Source organism: Talpa occidentalis, unplaced genomic scaffold, assembly GCF_014898055.3.
Source record: "Talpa occidentalis isolate TD23 unplaced genomic scaffold, MPIMG_talOcc4v2.1 talOcc4.13, whole genome shotgun sequence".
In the NCBI taxonomy this organism is placed as follows: Eukaryota; Metazoa; Chordata; class Mammalia; order Eulipotyphla; family Talpidae; genus Talpa; species Talpa occidentalis.
The window spans coordinates 100,018,156-100,039,353 of NW_023601322.1; the positions used below are offsets into that span (position 1 = coordinate 100,018,156).

Here is a 21,198-nt window from a genome sequence, read left to right on the forward strand (position 1 = left end):
GATGGGGAGGTGGCAGTTCTCATAAGCCAGGGAACTTACCTATGAGTCTTGTCTGGGGCCACTGAAGATGAATAGATTTTCACATCTGCCTACCAGAACCCTAAAGATTGGAGAGCCCACAGCAGGGTTTAGTTGTGTCTGTCTCAATGGTGCCAACAACATAGTGCTTTCACAAAGCCATGAAGCAGTTTTCCATGCAGTGAGACTGGTGGAACACACATTCCCAGCACAAAGGAGGAAGCACAGACCCCCCCAGGGCCCAGGTCCAGCTTGGTGTCCCGCTTGGTGTCCACTGGCAGCCATGTCCTCTCACACACTAGAAGGGAAACACAGATAACCAAGTGAGCTTCATCCCAGCAAAGTAAAACTTGTTTAATAAAGCTATTAATAATTCAGAGGAGAGAAAAACTATACAATTATTTTCATCAGCACTGAAAAGGCATTTAGCAAAATTGAAGTAAATCTAGATTTTTATTTTAAGATTTATTTATTTATTTATACAAGCACTGGGTACAGTCAGAAGCGTGGGAGGGTGAGAGAATTCACCAGAGCCAGAGCTGGGAACAGAACAGGTAGACTGATGAAATACACTGCTGAGGGGAGCAGTGGGCGCGGCAGGAGAGGTTTGTCGCACCTTGTGGGACCCTTGCTGGCAGCCGGGGATTGAACCAGCGCTGCAGAGGCTGCAGGCAGCTTCGCAGCCCAGCACTCAACCACTGCGCCCACCAGGGGAGGCCCAAATCTAGATTTTTAAAAAGAAGAAAATAGTTGATAAAACAGGACTTGCTAGATGCTTCTTTAATATGATCTTATTCTTATTTTAAAGAAGAGGTGCATTCATTATGGATAGATATGATTTTCTCTAAAATATTACACAGGTCAGAAGACATTGCCAACAATTTAGTGAGGTGTCTGCACTGCACATCTTCAATATAATTAACAGACAGAAAAGTGTAGGGCAATAAAAAAAAATAGTCGTTTATCATAGGTCCAAACAGATTACATAATCTAGAATATGGTTAATTATCACCTATTCTTAATGGGAAAACATGAGATGCATTTCTGACCAACTCAGGAACAAGACCACTACTGTACTGTTCAGGGGAACTAGTTCATGGGTGGCTTCCAGTCAGCAGCGCCTGCAAGGAGAGTGAGTGGAAGGCAGGGCAGAGAATTCTACCACCAAAGAAGCACGAGAAGGCGTTGCAAGGAAGCTGGGTATACAGGACAAGCACCTGAACTAAAGTGGTGGTAAGAGAAATGGACAGTCACCCCCGTCAACATTTTAAAGGAGATCGACTCATAGACTTCACTGTTGATGAAATACAAGTGGTGGGCCCCAGATTTCTGGCTTGGGGTGACTTTTTCATGAAGCCAGAGACACAGGACAACATGCGGATAAGAAATGATTTCAACTCCAAAGAACTGGACTTAGGGGAGGCTCTGCTCACCCTCGTGACAAACACCTGGGCTCAGTGTGGTCATCCTAACCTGACAAAGGAGGAACCAGTCAGGAAAGCACAGAAGAAAAAGAACACAGGCTTGTGAGACATTGCCTCAGATAGAAACGTGAGCAACAGAGACAGGCCCTGATGGAGATGGTGCCTGGGCAAGCAGCAGGAAACAAACAAGTAACAATAACAAAACAGCAACAGCACTGACTTGCAGTCACTTGCATAAACCCCCTGCAAAACACTTCTGTGTGTGTGCCTCTTTGGACATTAACAAACCCCCGGGGCTCTCAACTTCCCACCACACAGAGAAATAGAAGGGATGCTGGGGAGTCCCACTGCGGTGAGCTTGAGAGCCAGATGTCAGGGTCTACTCTCCACACACATTTTGATGTCCTTGCTGTTAGACTGCCTGCCTCCCTGACACAGTACATGGAGGAAGGGCCATCAAACGCTTAAACTCAGGATTTTGATACAAGGAGCTAAAATGACCTCTATTACTTAGATCACTGAGATATTTAGAGTAACATGCAGGCTGGAGAAACAAAAATTCTTAAAAACCTAATATAGAAGATACGGTTCTGGCAAAATATAGTTACTCCCGCCGTTTACCCGCGCGATCACTGAGATATTTAGAGTAACATGCAGGCTGGAGAAACAAAAATTCTTAAAAACCTAATATAGAAGATACGGTTCTGGCAAAATATAAAATAAACTGCATATTAGGTATGGACTCATCTCTGCTGATTCATGGCAAGCAGCAGCATAGTCAGAAGGAAGAAAAATATAACTCGAGCAGTCTTGAAGTCTTACATGGAAAGAGGATTTGGGGACGCAGATGGTGCTTCTCCTTCTACTTCTATTGAAAATCATAATTTTGGAAATGAACAGCAGCCACATCGAGTCATACAAGAACGGTGTTTGTTGATTCATAAGCCCTACCACCCAGCCTAGTGAAGAGGGTTCAGATGAGGAAGGAAGGAAGGATGATGTAATTACAGATTCAGCATCCCTATGAATTCTTCCCCAAGCTGAAATGGTGAAAAGCAAAGACATAATTACCATTCATTTACATGAAAACATTTTTGAGTGTTCCAAGAGGCCAAAAATAACCTACCAAATTAACCCAAATAACACTGAGCATTGAACCACACTCGAGGTCGTCAAAGCAGGATGCTATGCTGGGTACCCAGCCTGTTTCCAGGAGTTCTGGGGGTCCCATCACAACAGCACATAATGTCCATTCTCCCTGCTGTTGTCCTGCTGACCGGTATATGGGCAGGTCAGCGTGGACGGCTGTATAGCACTGCTCCCTGGGTGACACTCAGCCCTCTTTCTATGAGTGGAAAGTTTTCTGCCTTTACTTCCATCCCATAAACTCCACCAAGCCAAATTCTCACTTGTTCCAGTACACACGAGCTTTCCTTGCTGCCCACTGGGTGACACGCGACACCTCTGTACTTGCAGCAAAGTGTACCCCAAGTCTTAGGGTGCTCACGATCACCTTCTGGGTCTGTGCGGCGTTGCTCAAAGAGCTTCTATTCCTGGGGCGGCCAAAACTCAATGCACAAAATCTGCAGCTACATTTGGGGGTGACACAGGATGTGTGCCTTAGGAAACCACTGAGAATCAGAAACATATAGGCCATCAGGTGTTGTTTTTACAAATTTACAGGTGACTTTCCCAGCTCTTTTCACACGCCATGGCTTCCTTTCTCATTTTTATCAAAATGAATATAAAAGTTCTTAAGAACTATAATTTATAAAGTCTTCAAATTACTATTTCTTTTGCTACCTGTATGGGTCTCCCAATGCAGGTGCGATCCTCATTACTGGGTGGCTCTGCCTTCTTTTTCCTCTTTCACATAGCACATCAGAGCTATAAAGCTTGACTGCCTTGGGGCACTAATCAGACAGAAGGGTTGGGTTCAATAACAGATGGTTCAGTTTACATTTGATAAATCCTTTTGTTCTTAGCCTAGGACATTTTGTTTATTCTCATTAAATGAAAAGGGAAGAAATCAGAGGAAACACAAGAGACAGAGCAGAGACAAAACTACTCTTCAGAGAACTTTCTAGTTTAACCCATGAGCCATGAAATTGGTGATGTGCTAAATAGGCTGGAACTTTTACAACCAAAAGAGCGTCATTCTTTGGTGGGCTGCTCCCTTTGCCTGCACACAAAGAAATACATAAACTGTGATGCAAATTGCAACTCAGGTTGCTTTGCTGTCAGAGTTCTAATACCAGGGCTGGCAAACTGAGACCTGCGGGCCAAACATAGTGGCCACCCAACACCGTGTAAGCCAGGAGTTAAGAAAGGTTTTTATGTTTTTGAAAAGAAAACAATGAAGTAATACTATTTGATGATATGCATAAATTATGTGAAACTGAAATTTCATGGTCTATAAATGAAGCTTTATTAGAAGACCACCTCACCCGCTGGTTCCTCTATCATCATACCCGCTTTAACTGCACAATGGCAGAGACCAGAGGGCCCACAGAGCTGAAAATATCTTCTATGTGGCCACAGCTTTTTAGAGAAAAAGGGTGAAGCATGTGGGAAAAAGGTTAATCACACAAATGGATAAAAGTAAGCCCTCTGACAGCAGCAGGGAAGGCGCAGAACCCGCATTCCATTCCTGATTCAATGGCAAAAACTCAAGACTTTTAAGTTGAGCTTGCTCAACTGTGAAATAGAAAGCAGAAGACTTAACCTACCTCTTTGAAAATAAACTATGTGATTGACATATAAATATTACAAATGCATATACAAGATGCACAAACAACAAAGGCTCACCTCAGTGAACATTCACAAAGGGAATTCAGATTTTTGCATCTCCCACTGATGCAGTGACAAGAGGACAGGACTCTCCTCCTACCCCCTCAAGTAAGCTTTCCTATCTGTTGCATTTAACAAGTTTGTCTTCTTGCAGTCTAAGGAAAAGGAAGGACATTCCTAAGAAGATTAATAAGGAAGTTAAAAAGCAGGTGTCAACAAAAGAAGCTGGTGCCCACCCGAAATGAAATTTCCAGATACCTGCTTCAAAAGGGTATGTCAGCCCCTCCTATCCCCTCCTTTTTTTTTTTTTCTCCTTTGTATAAGCACCCCTGCCCTCTGCCAAAGAGCAAGACAGTGGCCTTTCAGACATGAGTCTGCTTCCCTCCTCAGTTTGTCAACAAATTAAACTACTTTCCTTCTCCTCAAACTGTTTCCTTTTATTGGCTGAAGGAAACTGAGGCCAGTATTTGGTATCACCACAAGTATCAAGACACAGGCTATTATTAGGAGGCATGAATTCCCCACCAGGCCCCCTTTGATTATAATGTTCTTCCTCACCAAAAGAAACCACAAGTCCAATTTCTGACATTATTCATTCATTTCACTTCTTTCTAACTTTTATTTAAGATAAATTCAACGGTATGTTTTCGCTGGTGTCCACCTTTTCCGCACAACATACATTTGTAAGTCTTACTCATTTACTGTACGTAGAAATCATTCATCTTCATTGCTAAATTGCATTTCATTGAAGAAAGTGCCAGAATTTATTTAGTCATTGTGCTGTTGATAAGAATCAGGTTGTTCATATTATCTATTCATTTTGTGAGGGGGCGGGTCACTGCAAATAATGCTCCTAGGAACATTATTATGTGTATTCTTTGGTGCACAGATGCATGCTTTTCTGAGTGGAATATGCATAACTTTTATTTATTTACTTACATTCTAAAAGGCACTGAAGACAAACTGAGTTTTATAAATTCCACAGTCAGGGTGGAAATAATACTAATAGTGCCTGTGCTCACTCGGGAAAGAATGGCCTTGGTAGGAGTAGAAGGTAAGACTCTAGAAGGCCGTCAGAGAGACAATGAGACCAGGAAACTACATTTTTTTAAATGAAGAAAGATATGGGCAGGTCTCCCCAATGGTGCAGAGGGCTGAGCGCAGCACTGTGAAGCTGTCCGCAGCCTCTGCAACACAGGTTCGATTCCCGGCTGGCCAAGGAGATACCCACATGACTCGGCAGACCTCTCCTGTCTGGCCTGCTGCTCCCCTTAGCAGTGTATTTCGGTCCATCTGCCTGTTCTGTTCCCTGCTCTGTCTCTGGTGAATGCTCTCATCCTCCTGCACCTCTGAGCTGTACCCCAGTTCTTGTATAAAAATAAATAAATCATTTAAAAAAATAAATAATACATCCAACCACACAAAAACCTACATTAAAAAAAAGAAGACATGGGCAAAAAGAGTAAGAAAGAGAGAAGAGCTGATGGAGAGAAAGAAATAAAACAACAAGGCAGAAGGCTGTACAGCCTGCAGGAAGAATAGGCCTAGGAAGAAGAGGGATTGTAAACATTCACTGTGAAGTAGCAGGCACTGCATCCTGCAAACCATTTCTTTTATTCACACCTGAAAACCAGCTGCCCCAGAAAGGCTTTTGTTAATAAGTCGGTCACCTTTTTTTTTCATGAACTTCAGAGTTGTTACACATCTGAAGTAATGCAGTGCAGAATATAGTACAGTAATAGAATACAATGACCTAGTTCAGGCTCTACTGCAGTAATACAGTATGGTGATCTAGTACAGAATAAACCATAGTAATACAGTATAGTATAGTGACAGAATACAGGCTATACCACAGTAATACAGTACGGTGATCTGGCACAGAATATACCACAGTAATACAGTACAGGGTAGTGATATAGTACAGTAATAACGTATACTATAGTGATACAGTGCACAACATAGCATAGTAATATAGTATAGTGACAAAGTACAGGCTATACTACAGTAATATAGCAGAGTGTAGTATAGTATAGGATAGGATATATGCTGCAGTAATAAAGTGCAGGATAGTAATAGGACACAGATATAGAAGAGTAATATGGAACAGTATGGTACTGTAGGATAGTAATATAGTACAGTATAGTGATAAGGTATAGAAGAGGGCTCAGAGATAAGAAACCAGCAAGTATGTGTTGAGTGTCTAAAATGATGCATGTGTTCCATTTGTTATGGCCTATATGGAAGCAAACAAAGATGAATGAGAAAGTTGCACCTTGAAGTCCTATATAATTGATAATCTATAAAAAAATAATGTTTTCCTAAAAGTATATGGCCTTATACAAACAAAATTAAAAATGTCTTCTATCACCAGCAAATCATTGACTGAAAAGTTATGAAGCAATCAGTGGCTATATTACAACAGAATACTACTCAGCTATAAAAAAGATGAATTCTTGCCATTTGCTGTAACATGGATGGATCTTGAGGGTATTAAATAAAGTGAAATAAGTCATGGAGAAAAACAAATATGATTTCACTCATCTGTGGAATATAAAGAAACAAAGCAAACAAAGACAAACCCATATACAGATTAGAGGTTAGTGGCTGTGAGAAAGGGGCTGTGGGTGAAGCACATACTGGCGTGGGGTCCATTTTATGATGATGGACAGATACTGGACTTGAGGTGGAAATCATGAAGTGGTGTAAACATGTTTATTAGGCTGAAACCTCAAGTTTACACAATGTTATTATATAAACCAATGTTAGTTCAGTGAAAATTTATTTTAACAAATCTTTACATGCTTCAATTACCCTTTGCCAGAGGTGTATCATCTTAAAAAAAAAAAAATACATGCTAAAAGCCCAGTTCTTTCTGCAATCAGTAGTCAGTGAAATTTATCAAAATATTTGCCACTTCTTGCATTTGTGATTTTTGCCTCCATGTTACTTCCTCCCTCTCAAATGCCCACTTAGTAGTTTTCTCAATGGACATTTGTGGGTGTGTAAATTTCTTATTATTTCAACATCCACAAATGTCTATTTTCTTAGGGTTTCTCTTGCTGGAAAATTTTAAGGTTTTACTCCTTATTCTTTATGTTCCCCCATTTCATAAATTTGTGACTAGATATGGAGTTATGAAACAAAGCAAATATTATAAAAAAAATCTAAAATCATGTAGTTGACAATCTTTAGCAGAAAAGTAATGAATGGAGACAGTCAAAATTAGGAGCACAGCTTTAGTATTAACCATGAAATGCTCCAGATTTTAAACAGCTGAGTGTGTGTGTATGTGTGAATGTGTATGCACGTGTGCATGTGTACGGAGAAGGGATAAATATGACTAAAAGGGGTGAAAAATGTACTTGGAATTTTAAATCTCTTGTTCTAAGTTATTAGTAAATATGAGTAAACTGGAAAATGCCAAGTTAAAGCCAAATATTTTTTGTTTGTTTTGTTCAAAGTTGTATCCTAAATTCCTAATTCCTGGCACAGAGAAATTCTCAGTTGCTAACTGCCAACCAATTAGGAGTATGTGGTTGACATACAGATGACAAGGCTCTTGTTGCTCTGGGAACAATTAAAGGAGTTAAGACTGGATACCACGTGCAAGTAGGTAAACTAATCATCGATTTATGATCTTTCTCAGGGTTCATTTATTAGCGGATTGAAGTCATCCTGAATGGCAATGAAATTAAACAGTTCCAGGAGAGAGGGGAAGAGTGTCATTCACAGAAATATAGGGGCACCTGTGCGGTGGGGGCCACCGACTCCAGGAGCTGTGTTTTTAACAGCCTGCTCCCTGCATAATCCAGAGAAGCCAGACAAAGTTTGGTTTTGCCTCTGCCTTCTTCTGTACCTAGAGACGTTCTCTCCAGGTGAACCTCACTTGTGAGAACAGAGCTCGGGGCCTCCAGAGCCAAAGGGCTGCAGCAGACCATACCCAGATGGTGGGCACAAGGAGTTCTTATCCTTGCCTTGATCCTTCCCAGCTCCCACCATAACCAAGATCAAAAAGAAACTTAAAATAAGTTACTGAGGAAGAATTGGTGGGTAGATAAAATGCATAATCACTTGATGACTTTGCATAATTATTTGGAATAACGAATACAGGTGATTCTTCTTTTTATTGTTTTCCAGCATTTTTCCCCTAAAATAGAAGAATAGGGCCTCCCTGGTGGCCTAGGGTTTGTATCAGTGATACTACCTAGAGGACCTGAGTTTGATCCCCTGGCCAGGGAGCTACCCCATGGTGCAGCAGACCTCTCCTGACTCACCCGCTGCTCCCCTCAGCAGTGTGTTTCAGTCAATCTGCCTGTTCTACTCCCCACTCTGTCTCTGGTGAATCCTTTCAACACCCTGCCCCTGCCCTCCAGTTGTTCTATGCAAAAATAAATAATCTTTAGGGGAAAAAAAAAAAACAAATAAAATAGAAGAATAATTGCTGGAGCAAGTTGGGGGAGGGGCCTGGAGAAGAACGCACCAGGGCAGAATGGAAGGATCCTCTGGGACTTGACAGACACCTCATTCTCAAGAAATGGAGGGAAATTTCAAGGTAAGAACTGGTGTGGGATGGAGCCCGGGAGGTGAGGCCGCTATCTGATGACCCTGGCAGCACAGCATAGTCACCACGTGGCAGGAGCTGGCGAGGTCAGGAACGAGGTCAAGGTTTGGCGTGGATACTAAGAGAAAGGGAACATGATGCCCACAAGGGCAAGGAGGAAAAGGTGCGCCCACCACAAATTTTTATGTCGAAGCAGCACCTAACTCAGGACAGCCTGGGGGGGAGGAGGACTGCCATCAGTGGGGGTACAAGGTACCCACCTTAGATTTTCTCTGTAAGTTCAACAGCCCTTCCGACTCCCTCACATCCATATGATGCTCATACAGACTCAATTTTAGCCATTTTTTTCCATGTAAATGTCATATATTTATCAAAGCTAAAAAGAATTTTAGAAACCCAACGTCCTCACTTAGTGGATAAGAAAACGGCAACTTTGGAGGGATTTTCCAGGGTGGCACCACAGCTTATTAAGGGTACAGCTGGACTGACCCCCGCCAGTGTCATTTCCACGAAGCCACCCACATCCTCGGCCACCCAGATTCCAAGGAAAGGGACACTCTTTGTACCACCCGTGCAAAAGTCATCACACCGAAATTAAAGACAAGACCTATGCTTTGGAAATCAAACCTGTATCTATCAAACACAGTCACTGTGTTGTAGGCGACAGCATAATATAAAACACATTACAATTAATGTTACAGAAAATAAGTGAATCCTAATATTTTCACCACACTCAAGATTTGCTAAACACCGTGAAGAGGCAAGGCCCCTTTGGGCAGGATGATGGTGCCCTCTGCTGTTACAAAAGAAGTTAGCACTGTTTGGTGCCGGGAACAATCTTTTTTTTTTTTCTTTTTTACTTTTTTCTTTCTTTTTCTTTTTACCTTTTTTTCGTTTTTCTTATTTATATTTATTATTATCATTTATCTTTAATTAAGTGCCATATTCCACAGCCTTGTTAATTTTCTGACGGTGCGGCCGGCCTCCTCAGGTGTGGTCACCTGCTCTCCCACCACCTGAGCACCCCAGTCGCCCCTCAGTCCAAGGTGCGCTCCCACCCTCCCCCAGTTCCCACTCCTCCTCTGGGTGCCTCACTCTAGCCACCCTTCAAGGACTGGTGTTAGTGTTTGTCTGTGAGAGACAATAATGGAAACATAATGTGGAAGTGGGCAATTAATATGCCTCCCAAATTCACTTCACCTTCCTGAACTGAGTGAAAACATTTAGGCAAAGTCACATTTAAACGAAGTAGCGACGGCGCCCACAGCGGGTACCCGGGCTTGCCTTCTGAAAAAGACTCACAGGGCCGCACAGCCACAGATTTGTTTGAGAAGAAGCTTCTAGAACACAGGCCTGCGGCGCTGGAGGCGCAGACGCGCACCCTGAGGAGACCCGCGACGCGACTATCGCTGTGACTGTGCCTGCGGCCGCGAGCCCACCGTAGCCCTTCAGGTAAGGAGAGACGTTCCCCGCAAGCCCCTCCGTACCTCTCAAAGGGGCTCGCCCGCACCCCACCTCGGCGCCTCTCCAGCGAGCGCCTCTGCAGCGGCACCGCGTGCCGAGGCCGCCTCATCGGCCGCGCCCGCCGCACTCGGCTGTGAGGAGCGCGGCCACTGTCGCGAGCACGACCGGCTTCACGATAGGCGCCAACTAGACGACCGCGCTTTACGGCAGAGGGCGTTTCCGGCCCCCCCCCCCCCCCCCCCGCCACGGCACGCGCGTCGGTGGCCCGCGCGATGGCGGGAAACTAGAGGGAGGCCCAGCTCGGGGTCAGGCTGGTCCCATGCGAACCCCGCTTTCTGAGCGCTGGCACCCCTGTGCTGACTCGCTCGCCCACGACCCCCCTCCTCCCCTCCCCCGCGGCTCAGAGAAGCTTGTGTAGCGCTCGCCGCTCACAGCTGGTTGGCCAAGCAAGGCCTGGAAGGGTTTTATTTAGTTTTTAATCGAGTCCCTATTTAAAAAAAAAAAATTATTTACGCATACAAGAGCTGGGGTGCAGGCCAGAGATGAGGGGGGCGGGCAGTGAGAGGATCCATCCACCAGAGACAGAGCGGGAAGCAGAACAGGCCTGTGACTGAAATCCACTGCTGAGGGGAGCAGCGGGGAGACAGGAGAGGTCTGCCCGCCATGTGGGTTGCTCCCTGGCCGGCCGGGGATCGAACTCGTGCTGCAGAGGCCGCGGAGCGCCTCATAGTGCGGTGCTTAACCCCTTGCGCCACCAGGGAGGCCCTCGAGTCCCTCATTTCTTAAAGCAGAGAGGAAGTAATATTTATTAGGATAGTCGTAAGTATGAAGTCACGTGTCATGAAAGGTCTCTTTTCTAATTTAGTTCTCGCCTCCGAGGAAAGCGTGTGTTCCGTGCGCCTTCCCAGAAGCTGGCGGGCGCGTGGAGTGATCACTGAAAACGCGGTCTTCCCCCAACTGTTGACTCCGTGGAAGTATCCCTGTAGCTGCAGGCAGCGGGGAGCAAACGGCGGGCAGGGACCTCGTGGGCGGACGCTGCGGCCACAGCAGACCGTGATGACTGAGCAGTTCACACTACGGGGCCTGAACCTTGCAAGGAGCGTTCAGAGAGAAGGGAAGAAACGTGTGGCAGACAGGAGAGCTGCTGTTTTGTGGAGAGAGGGCTCTAAAAAGTGACGTTCGGCCCGTCCTGGAATGACAAGGAAGGAGGAGGCTCTGGCTCTCTGGGAAGGCCCGGCAGGGCGGGCGCTGAGCCGCAGGGGCCTCGAGAAACGGCCCGAGCCGGAGGCCTGGCGCTGACAGCCCGGGGGAGGCGGAGAGGCCGTGGGGCAAGGCCTCCAAGACTCCTGGCTGGCCTTGAGTTCCAACTCTGGTCGTTTGTCGGTTGTTCACAAAAACAAAATTGCTGGTTTCCTTTTTTTAAGGTCGTAATTCTGATTTGTTAAGGAAAGAGCCGCTGTCTGCGGCGGTTTTCCAGCGCGCGCGAGGTGTGAGGGCAGCCCCTGGCGGCCGGTGCGAGGGCGGGCGGCCGGCGCAGGAGGCCCCGCGCCAGGCCCCGCCCCCAAGCCCGGGCCCCGCCCCCACCCCGGACCCCGCGGCCCCGCCCCGCAGCCCGCCCCCGTGCCGCCCCGCCCGTGGACGCGCCGCCCGCCTCGCGCCCGTCTGCGCCGGCCGGCGGGCGCACGCCCGTGACGTCACTATGCAGCGACCAATCAGACGCGGCGTCGGAAATTTAAACTTAGGTAGTGCTGCCGAGCTCCCGAAGCAGCTGGGTGCGAGCCGACGCCGGCGGGATGGCAGAGGAAGGGGCCGTGGCTGTGTGCGTGCGGGTGCGGCCGCTCAACAGCAGGTAGGGGAGTGCTCGGCCTCGGGCCTGTGGGGTTCCGCGGCCCGGGGGCTGGAAGATGTACCCTTAGCTCCCGGGAACTCGGCTGCAGGGGCACCCCTGAGCGCAAGGCCTGGCTTCCCACCCGGGCCTCCCCCACCTGCGCCCCCTCGACCCCTCATCCCCCCGTGCCTCCGCTCCCGGGGAGTCTTGGTGGGAACGAGCCTTACCTGCACTGCGCAGGTAGTCGTTTTACACGCTTGAGTGCCTGTCCCTCTTACTGAGTACTTCTCAGGGCAGGGCCCCTCTGTCTTGCTACAGTGCACGTTTTGAACACGGAAGAACTGCTTATAGGGAGGCGGTCCCTGTGTATACATACGTGTGTGTACACATACGTACATGTGTGCTGGGGTCTACCATCTTGGTTTGTGCCTTTGCACTCTGCTCTAGGAAGAACTTACTTCACATTTCTCAGAGGATGTCCTTCTCCACCTTAGAGCAGAGCATGATTGTATTCGGTTGGCACTCAAATCTTCTTTCAGTCAAGGACTAAATTGACATTCAGAATGTTGACTCAATATTGGTTGTTTATTTTAACACAGTGTATTGTTTTTACTAAACAGACACTACATTGTTGCTTTGTAGATCTTTCTAGTGGGGGAGACAGAAAACAAAACATACAAGATATTAGGTGGTGACACTGGAGTCACGGGTGCTACAGAGAAAAAGCAGGAAGGGGAGATGAAGTCCCTTTGCTTCTTTAGCGTCTGGCCCTGGTTCCAGAAAGCTAACACAGCTTGTGTTTGAGAAATGTTAAATATTACTGGGTGTTAACAAACTAGAATATTAAGGTGAGGAATTTCCTGTTTTCCAGGCTCTCATTGTGTTAGAAGACAGAAGCCCTTCTGACCAAGGTTGCTGTTGTTTGCTAGAGAGGTCATTAGCCCTCCCCTGCACAGTGTGAGGGAGGAAACCAGTGACACTTTTCATGGAAATCAGTATTGGAGAATTTCAGGCACAAGGTGGTTGACTGGTATTTTGAGGAGTCCTCAGGTATTTACTCGAGGGTGTATATAAGAACTAGAGAAAGAGAAAGTTGAAGAGAGAAAAAAATGATCCAGATCTTATCTGCCATATTAAGGATTTCAGGCAGTTTTTAATCAGAGTTGGGTAATGAACCTACTAGAGTTCGGTTCTGAATCTGTCTCTTCTGCTGTCAGTACTGGGTAAAGGATTGAACAGAACTTTACAAGGAAGTCTAGAAGAGGCAGGAGGTAACTGAAGCCCCATTGAAAAGTGTTGCTCTCTCAAAGATGGATTTTCCATATTTTTCTTATATATGGAATGTTATTACCATCTTTTAAAATACTCTTTAGAAGATGAAATATTTTATTTTTGAATTATTGTGACTTCTAAGATCAGCTTTACTAAAGTGCAGTATTTTATTCTTTCAGAGAAGAAGCCCTTGGAGAAGAGACCCAAGTTTACTGGAAAACTGACAATAATGTTATTTATCAAGTTGATGGGAGTAAATCCTTCAATTTTGGTAAGATTATAATAGCATAAAAGTAAATATGTTATCTTTTTCCTGCTGAAAGTACAAAGATTAGTTTCCTTTTAAAAAAAAATCAGACTATGCCTTCTCTAAACTTCTTCAGGGGAAGTTTTTAAAAAATGTTCATCATGAATAAGTTAATACATTGACATTTAAAACAGTGTTTTAGTCATAGTACCAACTTTGTACCCTCTTATGCATACATGTATTCGCGGCCTGAAATCCCCTAGCCCCAGGACTTGTGGCTAATGTCAGGTCATCTTTAAGCTCATTGGTTTCAGCATGTTCTTTGCACAGTGAATTACTAGAAGCTCTTTGAGGCTCAAGCGGTGAAGATCTTCTTTCTTTGTGTGCTGGAACACTGTGGGGATGCACTCTGCTTCTGTGGAGTTGATCGTACAGTGGGAAGAAAGGCTTTCCACACATAGTCACATTTCATGCCCTAAGTGCTATGGGAGTTTATTGCGGGGACCTAGCCTGTCTGGGTAGATGCAAAGCATGAGAGACAACTGGCCAGGACTAAGGAACCTGGAGTTGCTAAGGAGTGACCCGGCTGCTCTGGATATTGGTCTAGCATGGGTAGTGCTGCCATGTTCCAGGCATGTCCTGTGTGCCCAGTACATGTCAGCTTGTGCATTCTGTACCTGGTCTGTGCATCTGCACTGCACGCTGAGCTTCCCGTTTCCATGAGAAGCCGAACAGGCCATGCTCCTGGCTGCAGCAAGTGGGGGAGTTGCACTCCAGATCTCCGTCCAGCTCCTGGCTGTGCTGCCTCTCTGGCTCCTCGGCAAAGCACCTCAGGTCCTCGCAACAGCCAGGAGTCAGGCTGCAGTTGCCATCTTAGTATTGAACTGCAAGGCCAACATAACAGATTTAGGATAAAGATGAACAGAAGACAGAATGACTTTTGGAAAAGGGCTGTTTGATGGTATGGGTGTCATTTTCAAAACTTAACACAGTACGTGTGAGATCATAAAAGCAAGATTGGGAGGTGCGCCAGCTGTCACGTTCAGGTGCTGCAGGTTCTCCGCAGCCACACGTGCCTGTGGAGGATTGCCGTCTCCCCCTGTCTGAGACAGGGAAAACTATGCAGCTGGCTCTCCATGCTCTGCAGCACGACTCTTCATGGTTCCATGGAGTCTTGCTGACTGGGCAGATGTGAGTTCACAGAGCCAGCTGTGTGATCACAGTTTCTCACTGAGAGTCAGTACACTTCCCTTCTAAATTGCAAATCCATTTTTTAGGAGCTTTGTACTATGAGACCACTAAAGGAGTGGCTCTTTTTAGTCTGCTCACAAAAGCAGAGAATTGTATCCTATCCTAATGATTCATTGGTGCAAACACTGCCCCAGCCCAGTCTTCTGCAGCCAGCTGGCTGGTCGTCCTGTGACACTGCAGCTTCGTCCAGTGCTGATCTCCCAGATGTCTGCATGCCTTGCTTGAGTGAGAGCCGGAGCTTGCTGGATAGATTCTGAACATTTAAATTTCTCAAAGACTAGTAATTCACATTTGCTAAGTAGTATTGGTATGTTCACTGTCATTCTGTGAGGAAGATAATATGTATTCGCTTTACAGGTTAGGAACCGAGACACATCGACCACCTTGACCAAAGTCACACCACTTAAAACTGGCAGGACCAGGATTTCTGTCCAGCCTGATCCAGACCACCATATGTAGCCACTTTGCCCTGCTGTCTTGAAAGCACATAGGATAGCTAACTTGCACTTTTTCTTGTGAGGAACAGTACCTCTTATAGAAAAGTATATTTGGGGGGCCTCCCCTGGTGGTGCAGGCAGTTGAGCGCAGCGCTGTGGAGCTGTCCGCAGCCTCTGCAGTGCAGGTTCAATCCTGGCCAGCCGGCAAGAATCCCACATGGCGCGGCAAACCTCTCCTGTCTCTCCCGCTGCTCCCCTCAGCAGTGTATTTCATTAGTCTGCCTGTTCTGTTCCCGGCTCTGTCTCTGGTGAATCCTCTCACCCTCCCACACATCTGGCCTGTACCCCATTCTTGTATGCATGAATAAATAAATCTTTTTTAAAAAGTATATTTTTGGAGAAATGATAAGAAGAAAACATTGTGTCTTAAATATTTTGTCATATTACCACCTAACAGTTTTCTTTGGGTAACTACTGCTTCAGAATGAAAACACATTTTTTTTTTAATATTAATTTTTTTTTTTTTTTACATCATTGTTCATTCTTAAACAATATTTCCCCCCCTGAAAACACATTTGATTTGTTTGGTTTGATTTCTGTGTTTTGTTTTGTTTTGTTTTTAGATCGTGTCTTTCATAGTAATGAAACTACTAAAAACGTGTATGAAGAAATAGCAGTACCAATCATAGACTCTGCTATCCAAGGCTACAATGGTTTGTACTCACTGAAGACACATTTTAGTCTTAGGTGTCTGTTTAACAGGTATTGATAGTTTCACAACTATTCATTTTCAATCTTTGTTGTTTTCGCAGGTACTATCTTTGCCTATGGGCAGACTGCTTCAGGAAAAACTTACACTATGATGGGGTCAAAAGAATATTTGGGTGTAATACCCAGGGCGATTCATGACATTTTCCAAAAAATTAAGAAGGTAAATGCCTAAATTTCTAGTTCATGTGAGTAGAAGTGATAATAATAGGACCACAACCATAGTTCTCCCTTACAGTGATGAAAGGAAGCAGATTTGCAGCTCTCTTGGGTATTCCTGGGGGGAGAAGAAAGACAAAGCATGGAGTCACACTTTCCCTGCAGACTTACTTTACAGAGCTTATACGATAGTTCTTTCATTCTCTGGGATCCTTAAGGAGTAATCCTCCTTCCAAAACGGAGCATTGAGAAACAGGAAAATCTTACCAGAATGGTTAGCTCCTCTGCCTTTGCTTAGCTACCATTGCTCGTCAGGGAGCAGTAAAAAGTAGATGTAGGTAAGAGAAGGGAGGCAGAAGGGCTGAGAGGCAACTTGATTCGTTACCAGTCGGTAGTTGTTTCTTATTCGGACACCTATTGATAGAGTTTTCTTTGAGCTTAAGAGAGAGTTGAGCTGGGTGCTTTTCTAATTCCATGGTATTACACTTTCATTATTTGTGACACGATGCTTTCATAGTATGCCATTATTACTGTCAATGTAAAATCATAGGGTTCTGTGTGTGTGTGTTTTATGAATTTTTTGCTAGCACATGTTTCTTCAGTATTTAGTTTTCATAATTGGATGATCTGTTTCTACTGTTTTTGTTTTTGTTTTTTTTCCTTATAGTTTCCTGATAGGGAATTTCTCTTACGTGTGTCCTACATGGAGATCTACAATGAGACCATCACAGACTTACTCTGTGACACGCAAAAAATGAAGCCTTTAATAATTCGGGAAGACTTCAATGTAAGAGTTCAGGGGCTCCCAAAATAGACACACATACTGGCGTTATTGCTCTTCAATATTAACCTGGAATTTCTATATTTTTTTAAAATGTCTTCTCTTTCTATTTGTTTTTCGTTTTCTTAAGTATTTATAAAGGTCATCTTTCAAGCAATATATATATATAGTTTTTAAGTGTTGATGGCTAAAATATTTCGTGTAAGTGCACAAAAATAGCAAAGTGAAAGTCTCAGGTTAGAATCTATGTGCTTTGATACAGGAAGTAATTGTGAGTTTCATGGGTTTACTTGTTATTTTCATATAGAATAATACTCCCCGTTTTCCACTTTTAATTTCTATGAATGAATTCTGTGATAGTTTGCGCCTTCTTTTTGAGATGCCCACTTTCAAATGACTTCTGTTTCTTTTATCTTCCCATAATCAAACTGTTTCAGAGGAATGTATACGTGTCAGATCTCACAGAAGAAGTGGTTTACACATCAGAAATGGCTTTGAAGTGGATCACAAAGGGAGAAAGTAAGAGCTTATGCCTGGATTTCTTCAAAAGTCTTATATAAACTTTTGAATTGAATGTGTTTGGGATTCCAGTCGCACTTTGTATTTTTAAACTTAAAAAAAGTTAGTGATTTTCTCAGGACTTTAACATACACGGTGAAAATATGACTCGCTTTTTGCAGAAAACAGACATTATGGAATTACAAAAATGAATCAAAGAAGCAGTCGTTCCCATACCATTTTCAGGATGGTAGGTAACTCCCTATTTGGTCTTTCCAATGAAGAATGCATTCATTTTTCTACAAGTTGCCTTTTCTGTCTAGATTTTGGAAAGCAGAGAGAAAGGCGAACCTTCTAACTGTGACGGCTCCGTCAAGGTTTCCCACTTGGTGAGCATGAGGTGGCTCCTCAGGGCCAGAGCCAGTGTCCCTCGGCTGCTGGACGTTTGTTTTCCCATCTGTTAACTGAATAAGCAAAGACATGTAGGAACTGGTAGTTGTGCTTTTGAAGATGCTGCAGTGTAGCCAGAGACACCGGGGGCTGGCTCTGCACAGTGAGGGCTGTAGGAACAAGTCTTGTCCCTAAAGGCCTGAGGACTCTGGTGTTGGGAGGAAGGATAAGGTTGGCAGAGCCACAGTGAAGAAGCAGCCCTTACTTCATACTGAATGACAAGCAGAGCAGACTGGAGCACAGAACCACCTAAGAGGCGGCCCCAGGCAGCTCAGGGGTGTGTGAGTTGCAGGGCTTGTGGGGTGACAGTGCTGCGACTGCACTCGTGGGTGGGGCTGAGTTGTAGAGACTTATGGTTCCTGGGCATTGTGTGAACTTCCCAGGGGGCCTCTACCAGCCGTGTCCTGGGGGCTGCCTTTAAGGACAGAAAGAGTGTAGAGGGTCTCCTTCGGGGCAGGAGCTGAACCCAGGGCAAGGGGTGGTCAGGCAGCCTGTGTGCTAAAAATGCTGTCAGTAGTTTGGGTTTTATTATTTCAATCCAACCTTCCTAATTGTTCCTTTTGCCCCATCTTACAGAACTTGGTTGATCTTGCGGACAGTGAAAGAGCTGCCCAGACGGGGGCAGAAGGTAAGGAACAGGCATGAGGTTTGCTGAGCTGAGTGTCCTGCTGTTATTTCACAGGGTAAAAGAAAAGTGCTGCTGTATGGTTTAGAAAATAATAAGTTTTCCGACAGAAGGCAGCGTCTATATTGACTAGTTTTGTTTCAGACTGAAATAGTGTCTATTAGAAAACTGAAGCTATGCAGACCTCAGGATTGTGTCTCTGGGCAGCCCAGAAGGGTAGCTGGCAATCCATCCAGACCCTGGTAATCACCGAGGCAATTCAGAGAGGCGGTCATCAGAGCGCCAATGTGCTCACCCGCCTGTTAGAATAGTCACTGCACAGCAAAGCCTCCTTTTACTTAGAACAATATAAGAAAACTCTAAAACAGACCTGAAGAACTCATCCAAACCCTTCAACAAATGGAACGCATACTATTCATGGGAGGCTCAGCCTCACCAAGGCACCTCCATGTGAGTGTCCTGCAGCCTGTGGGGACACGCGGCTGTGGCCTGTAGCAGCAAACCAGCCACCTTCAGAGCGTGAGCTAGAGATTGATGCAGGTTTTTGAAGCAACTGTGTTACTATAGTAGCCCAGTACTACACTCATGCTATAGCATCTACTGAAAATTCCATGTTGCAAATTATTTTGTTTCAGTAGTAGATTGATAACCTGCATGTCCTCCCACAGGATGCTGGCTGGGTCAGTACAGCCGGATGATGCCCACAGCGGACCTCTGTGCTATAAAGGGAATGAGGAGGGCCGACATTTAGTAATAGGGCATGTTGCCAAGTGAAAAGGCACAAAGCACTAAGTAGTATGTGCGGTGCCCACAGCCTGTGCAGAGAAGAAGGCAGAGAGGTGGATACATGTGTACTTGTAGTGCTAAGAATCGCTAGGAGAATAAGCTGGTGAGGTTTCCTTCTGGTGAGGAAAGAAACTGGTAGAAGGGAGCCGAAAGTGGGAGAGAGCTTTTTTTCAGTATATGCTTCCTTTTTGCTCTTTTAGCCATCTGAGCATACTAACATTTACAAAGGAGCCTTTTTGGTTCTATGTCATTAGTTGCTTCTGACAGTTTGGAAGAACTTGGTTTGAAGGAAGGCTCTTTGGGGTTTGCACCACCCTCCCTCTTTTCTTGGTCATCTGTTTCTTTGTGCTGTTTCTCAGTTGTCACCTGTCCAGTTCATTTGGCAGGCGGGTGGATGGGGGCCCCTTCCCTTCACCAGTTAGAGGTGGGCTCGTGGGAACCGGAGCACAGATGTCACACCGGGCCCCGCCATGCCTGACTTGTCCCGTAACCGGTGATTGTCCCTTATCCACGGAAGGGTCAGTTCTGCTTTCCTGTTTGTTTGATCATTCAGGTGTGCGGCTCAAGGAAGGCTGCAACATAAATCGAAGCCTGTTTATTTTGGGGCAAGTCATCAAGAGGCTGAGTGACGGGCAAGTGGGGTGAGTCTCCCGCGGTCCCTGGCCACTGCACACGTCTCCTTCGGTTGGGAGCTAGCATTTCAGTGACTCTAAAGTGACTCTGGTTTTCCCCATATATTCAAAAGCTTTTGTAGTTCTGTGGTGCATGACCTTTTATACATATGACTGAGAGCGAAATTTGTTTCCTATTTTATATGCTTTCTAGTTGTTTTCATCTGCCTCTTGTAACTTGTAAAGAACTGATTCTTAACGGTATGCCTAATTTAAGGTCTTTAAACCAACCGCATTGTGATATAAAAATTCTTGATCTTTTTCTTTCCAAAATCATTTCTCGCTTAGTGGTTTCATAAATTATCGAGATAGCAAATTAACACGAATTCTCCAGAATTCCTTGGGAGGAAATGCAAAAACACGTATCATCTGCACAATTACTCCAGTGTCTTATGATGAAACCCTCACTACTCTGCAGGTGAGCTTCACTTTTATCTCCATTAAATGTTGGGGGGGAAATCACCTTTAAGAAAAAACTGCTTACTAAAATTAGACGTATGCTTTTTAATTGACTTTATATACGTGTTACAACAAAATTGATGTGTTTTCCATGAAGTAGCATTCCTTACTTTCCCCAAACTTGAATTATTTATATCCTCTCTTTCCATTTTTTGCCACATCCAACACTATTTTACTGAAATTGACTTGATATTTTTCTTTAGCTCATTTTTTATTTTTAGTATAAAAGGGAACTGTGTTAGTACTATAAATGAAAGGCAAGTGTCACTTTCAAAATTAGAAGGTGTGTGCATATTTCTAACAAAACAATTCTGAAATCCCTGCTGGCTGATTGGTGCCTGCCTTAGCCTTTACCCAAGACCTGAATTTTATGCTTAAAAGTGAGAAGGAGCAACAGAACAGCTGTGAGGGCCACCTTCACATACCCTCCTATAGTGACTTGTGATACTCATCCTCTAGAAACTTGCTGCAAATGGCTGTTGGCCCCTAGGTCAAGGTCATGTCAGAGATTCAAAGACAGAAAATAGACTTCCTGGCTTCACAGGATGTATAGTCTTACAGGGAACAGAGACCTGTTTTCCAGCATGGCTGTCATGGGTTAATAGTTAGTGGCTAATAAGTGGGACAGAATTCACAGGAAGGAGAGATGACTAGAGGCGAAGCTCCAGGGCAAAGGGAGCATCTGCGGGGCATTGAGGGGGCAGATGGG

The 21,198-nt window shown here is 44.9% G+C and overlaps 1 protein-coding gene and 1 long non-coding RNA gene across 8 annotated transcripts in view; one reads left to right on the forward strand and one right to left on the reverse strand.

Annotated features, from left to right (window-relative positions):
* Positions 1-736, reverse strand: part of LOC119242776 (uncharacterized) — a 47,570-nt gene extending 46,834 nt beyond the window's left edge. Inside the window, exons 1-2 of the long non-coding RNA XR_005124575.2 lie at positions 635-736; positions 40-316 (exon numbers count right to left, since the gene is read on the reverse strand). This is a non-coding gene — a long non-coding RNA (uncharacterized LOC119242776). The remainder of the gene's footprint in view (positions 1-39; positions 317-634) is intronic.
* An 11,252-nt stretch (positions 737-11,988) lies between these two features.
* The window catches only part of CENPE (centromere protein E), a 52,056-nt gene continuing 42,846 nt past the window's right edge, over positions 11,989-21,198 (forward strand). For 4 of the 7 annotated variants that reach the window (XM_054694597.1, XM_054694598.1, XM_054694599.1 and 1 more), the window contains exons 1-11: positions 11,989-12,106; positions 13,537-13,628; positions 15,916-16,005; positions 16,105-16,223; positions 16,887-17,006; positions 17,438-17,519; positions 17,681-17,748; positions 17,822-17,887; positions 18,525-18,576; positions 19,913-20,000; positions 20,319-20,448. In XM_054694597.1, coding sequence (XP_054550572.1) covers positions 12,051-12,106; positions 13,537-13,628; positions 15,916-16,005; positions 16,105-16,223; positions 16,887-17,006; positions 17,438-17,519; positions 17,681-17,748; positions 17,822-17,887; positions 18,525-18,576; positions 19,913-20,000; positions 20,319-20,448 — 963 coding nt within the window. In that variant the 5' untranslated portion in view covers positions 11,989-12,050. The other 3 variants (XM_054694600.1, XM_054694601.1, XM_054694602.1) reach the window with 3 other exon arrangements.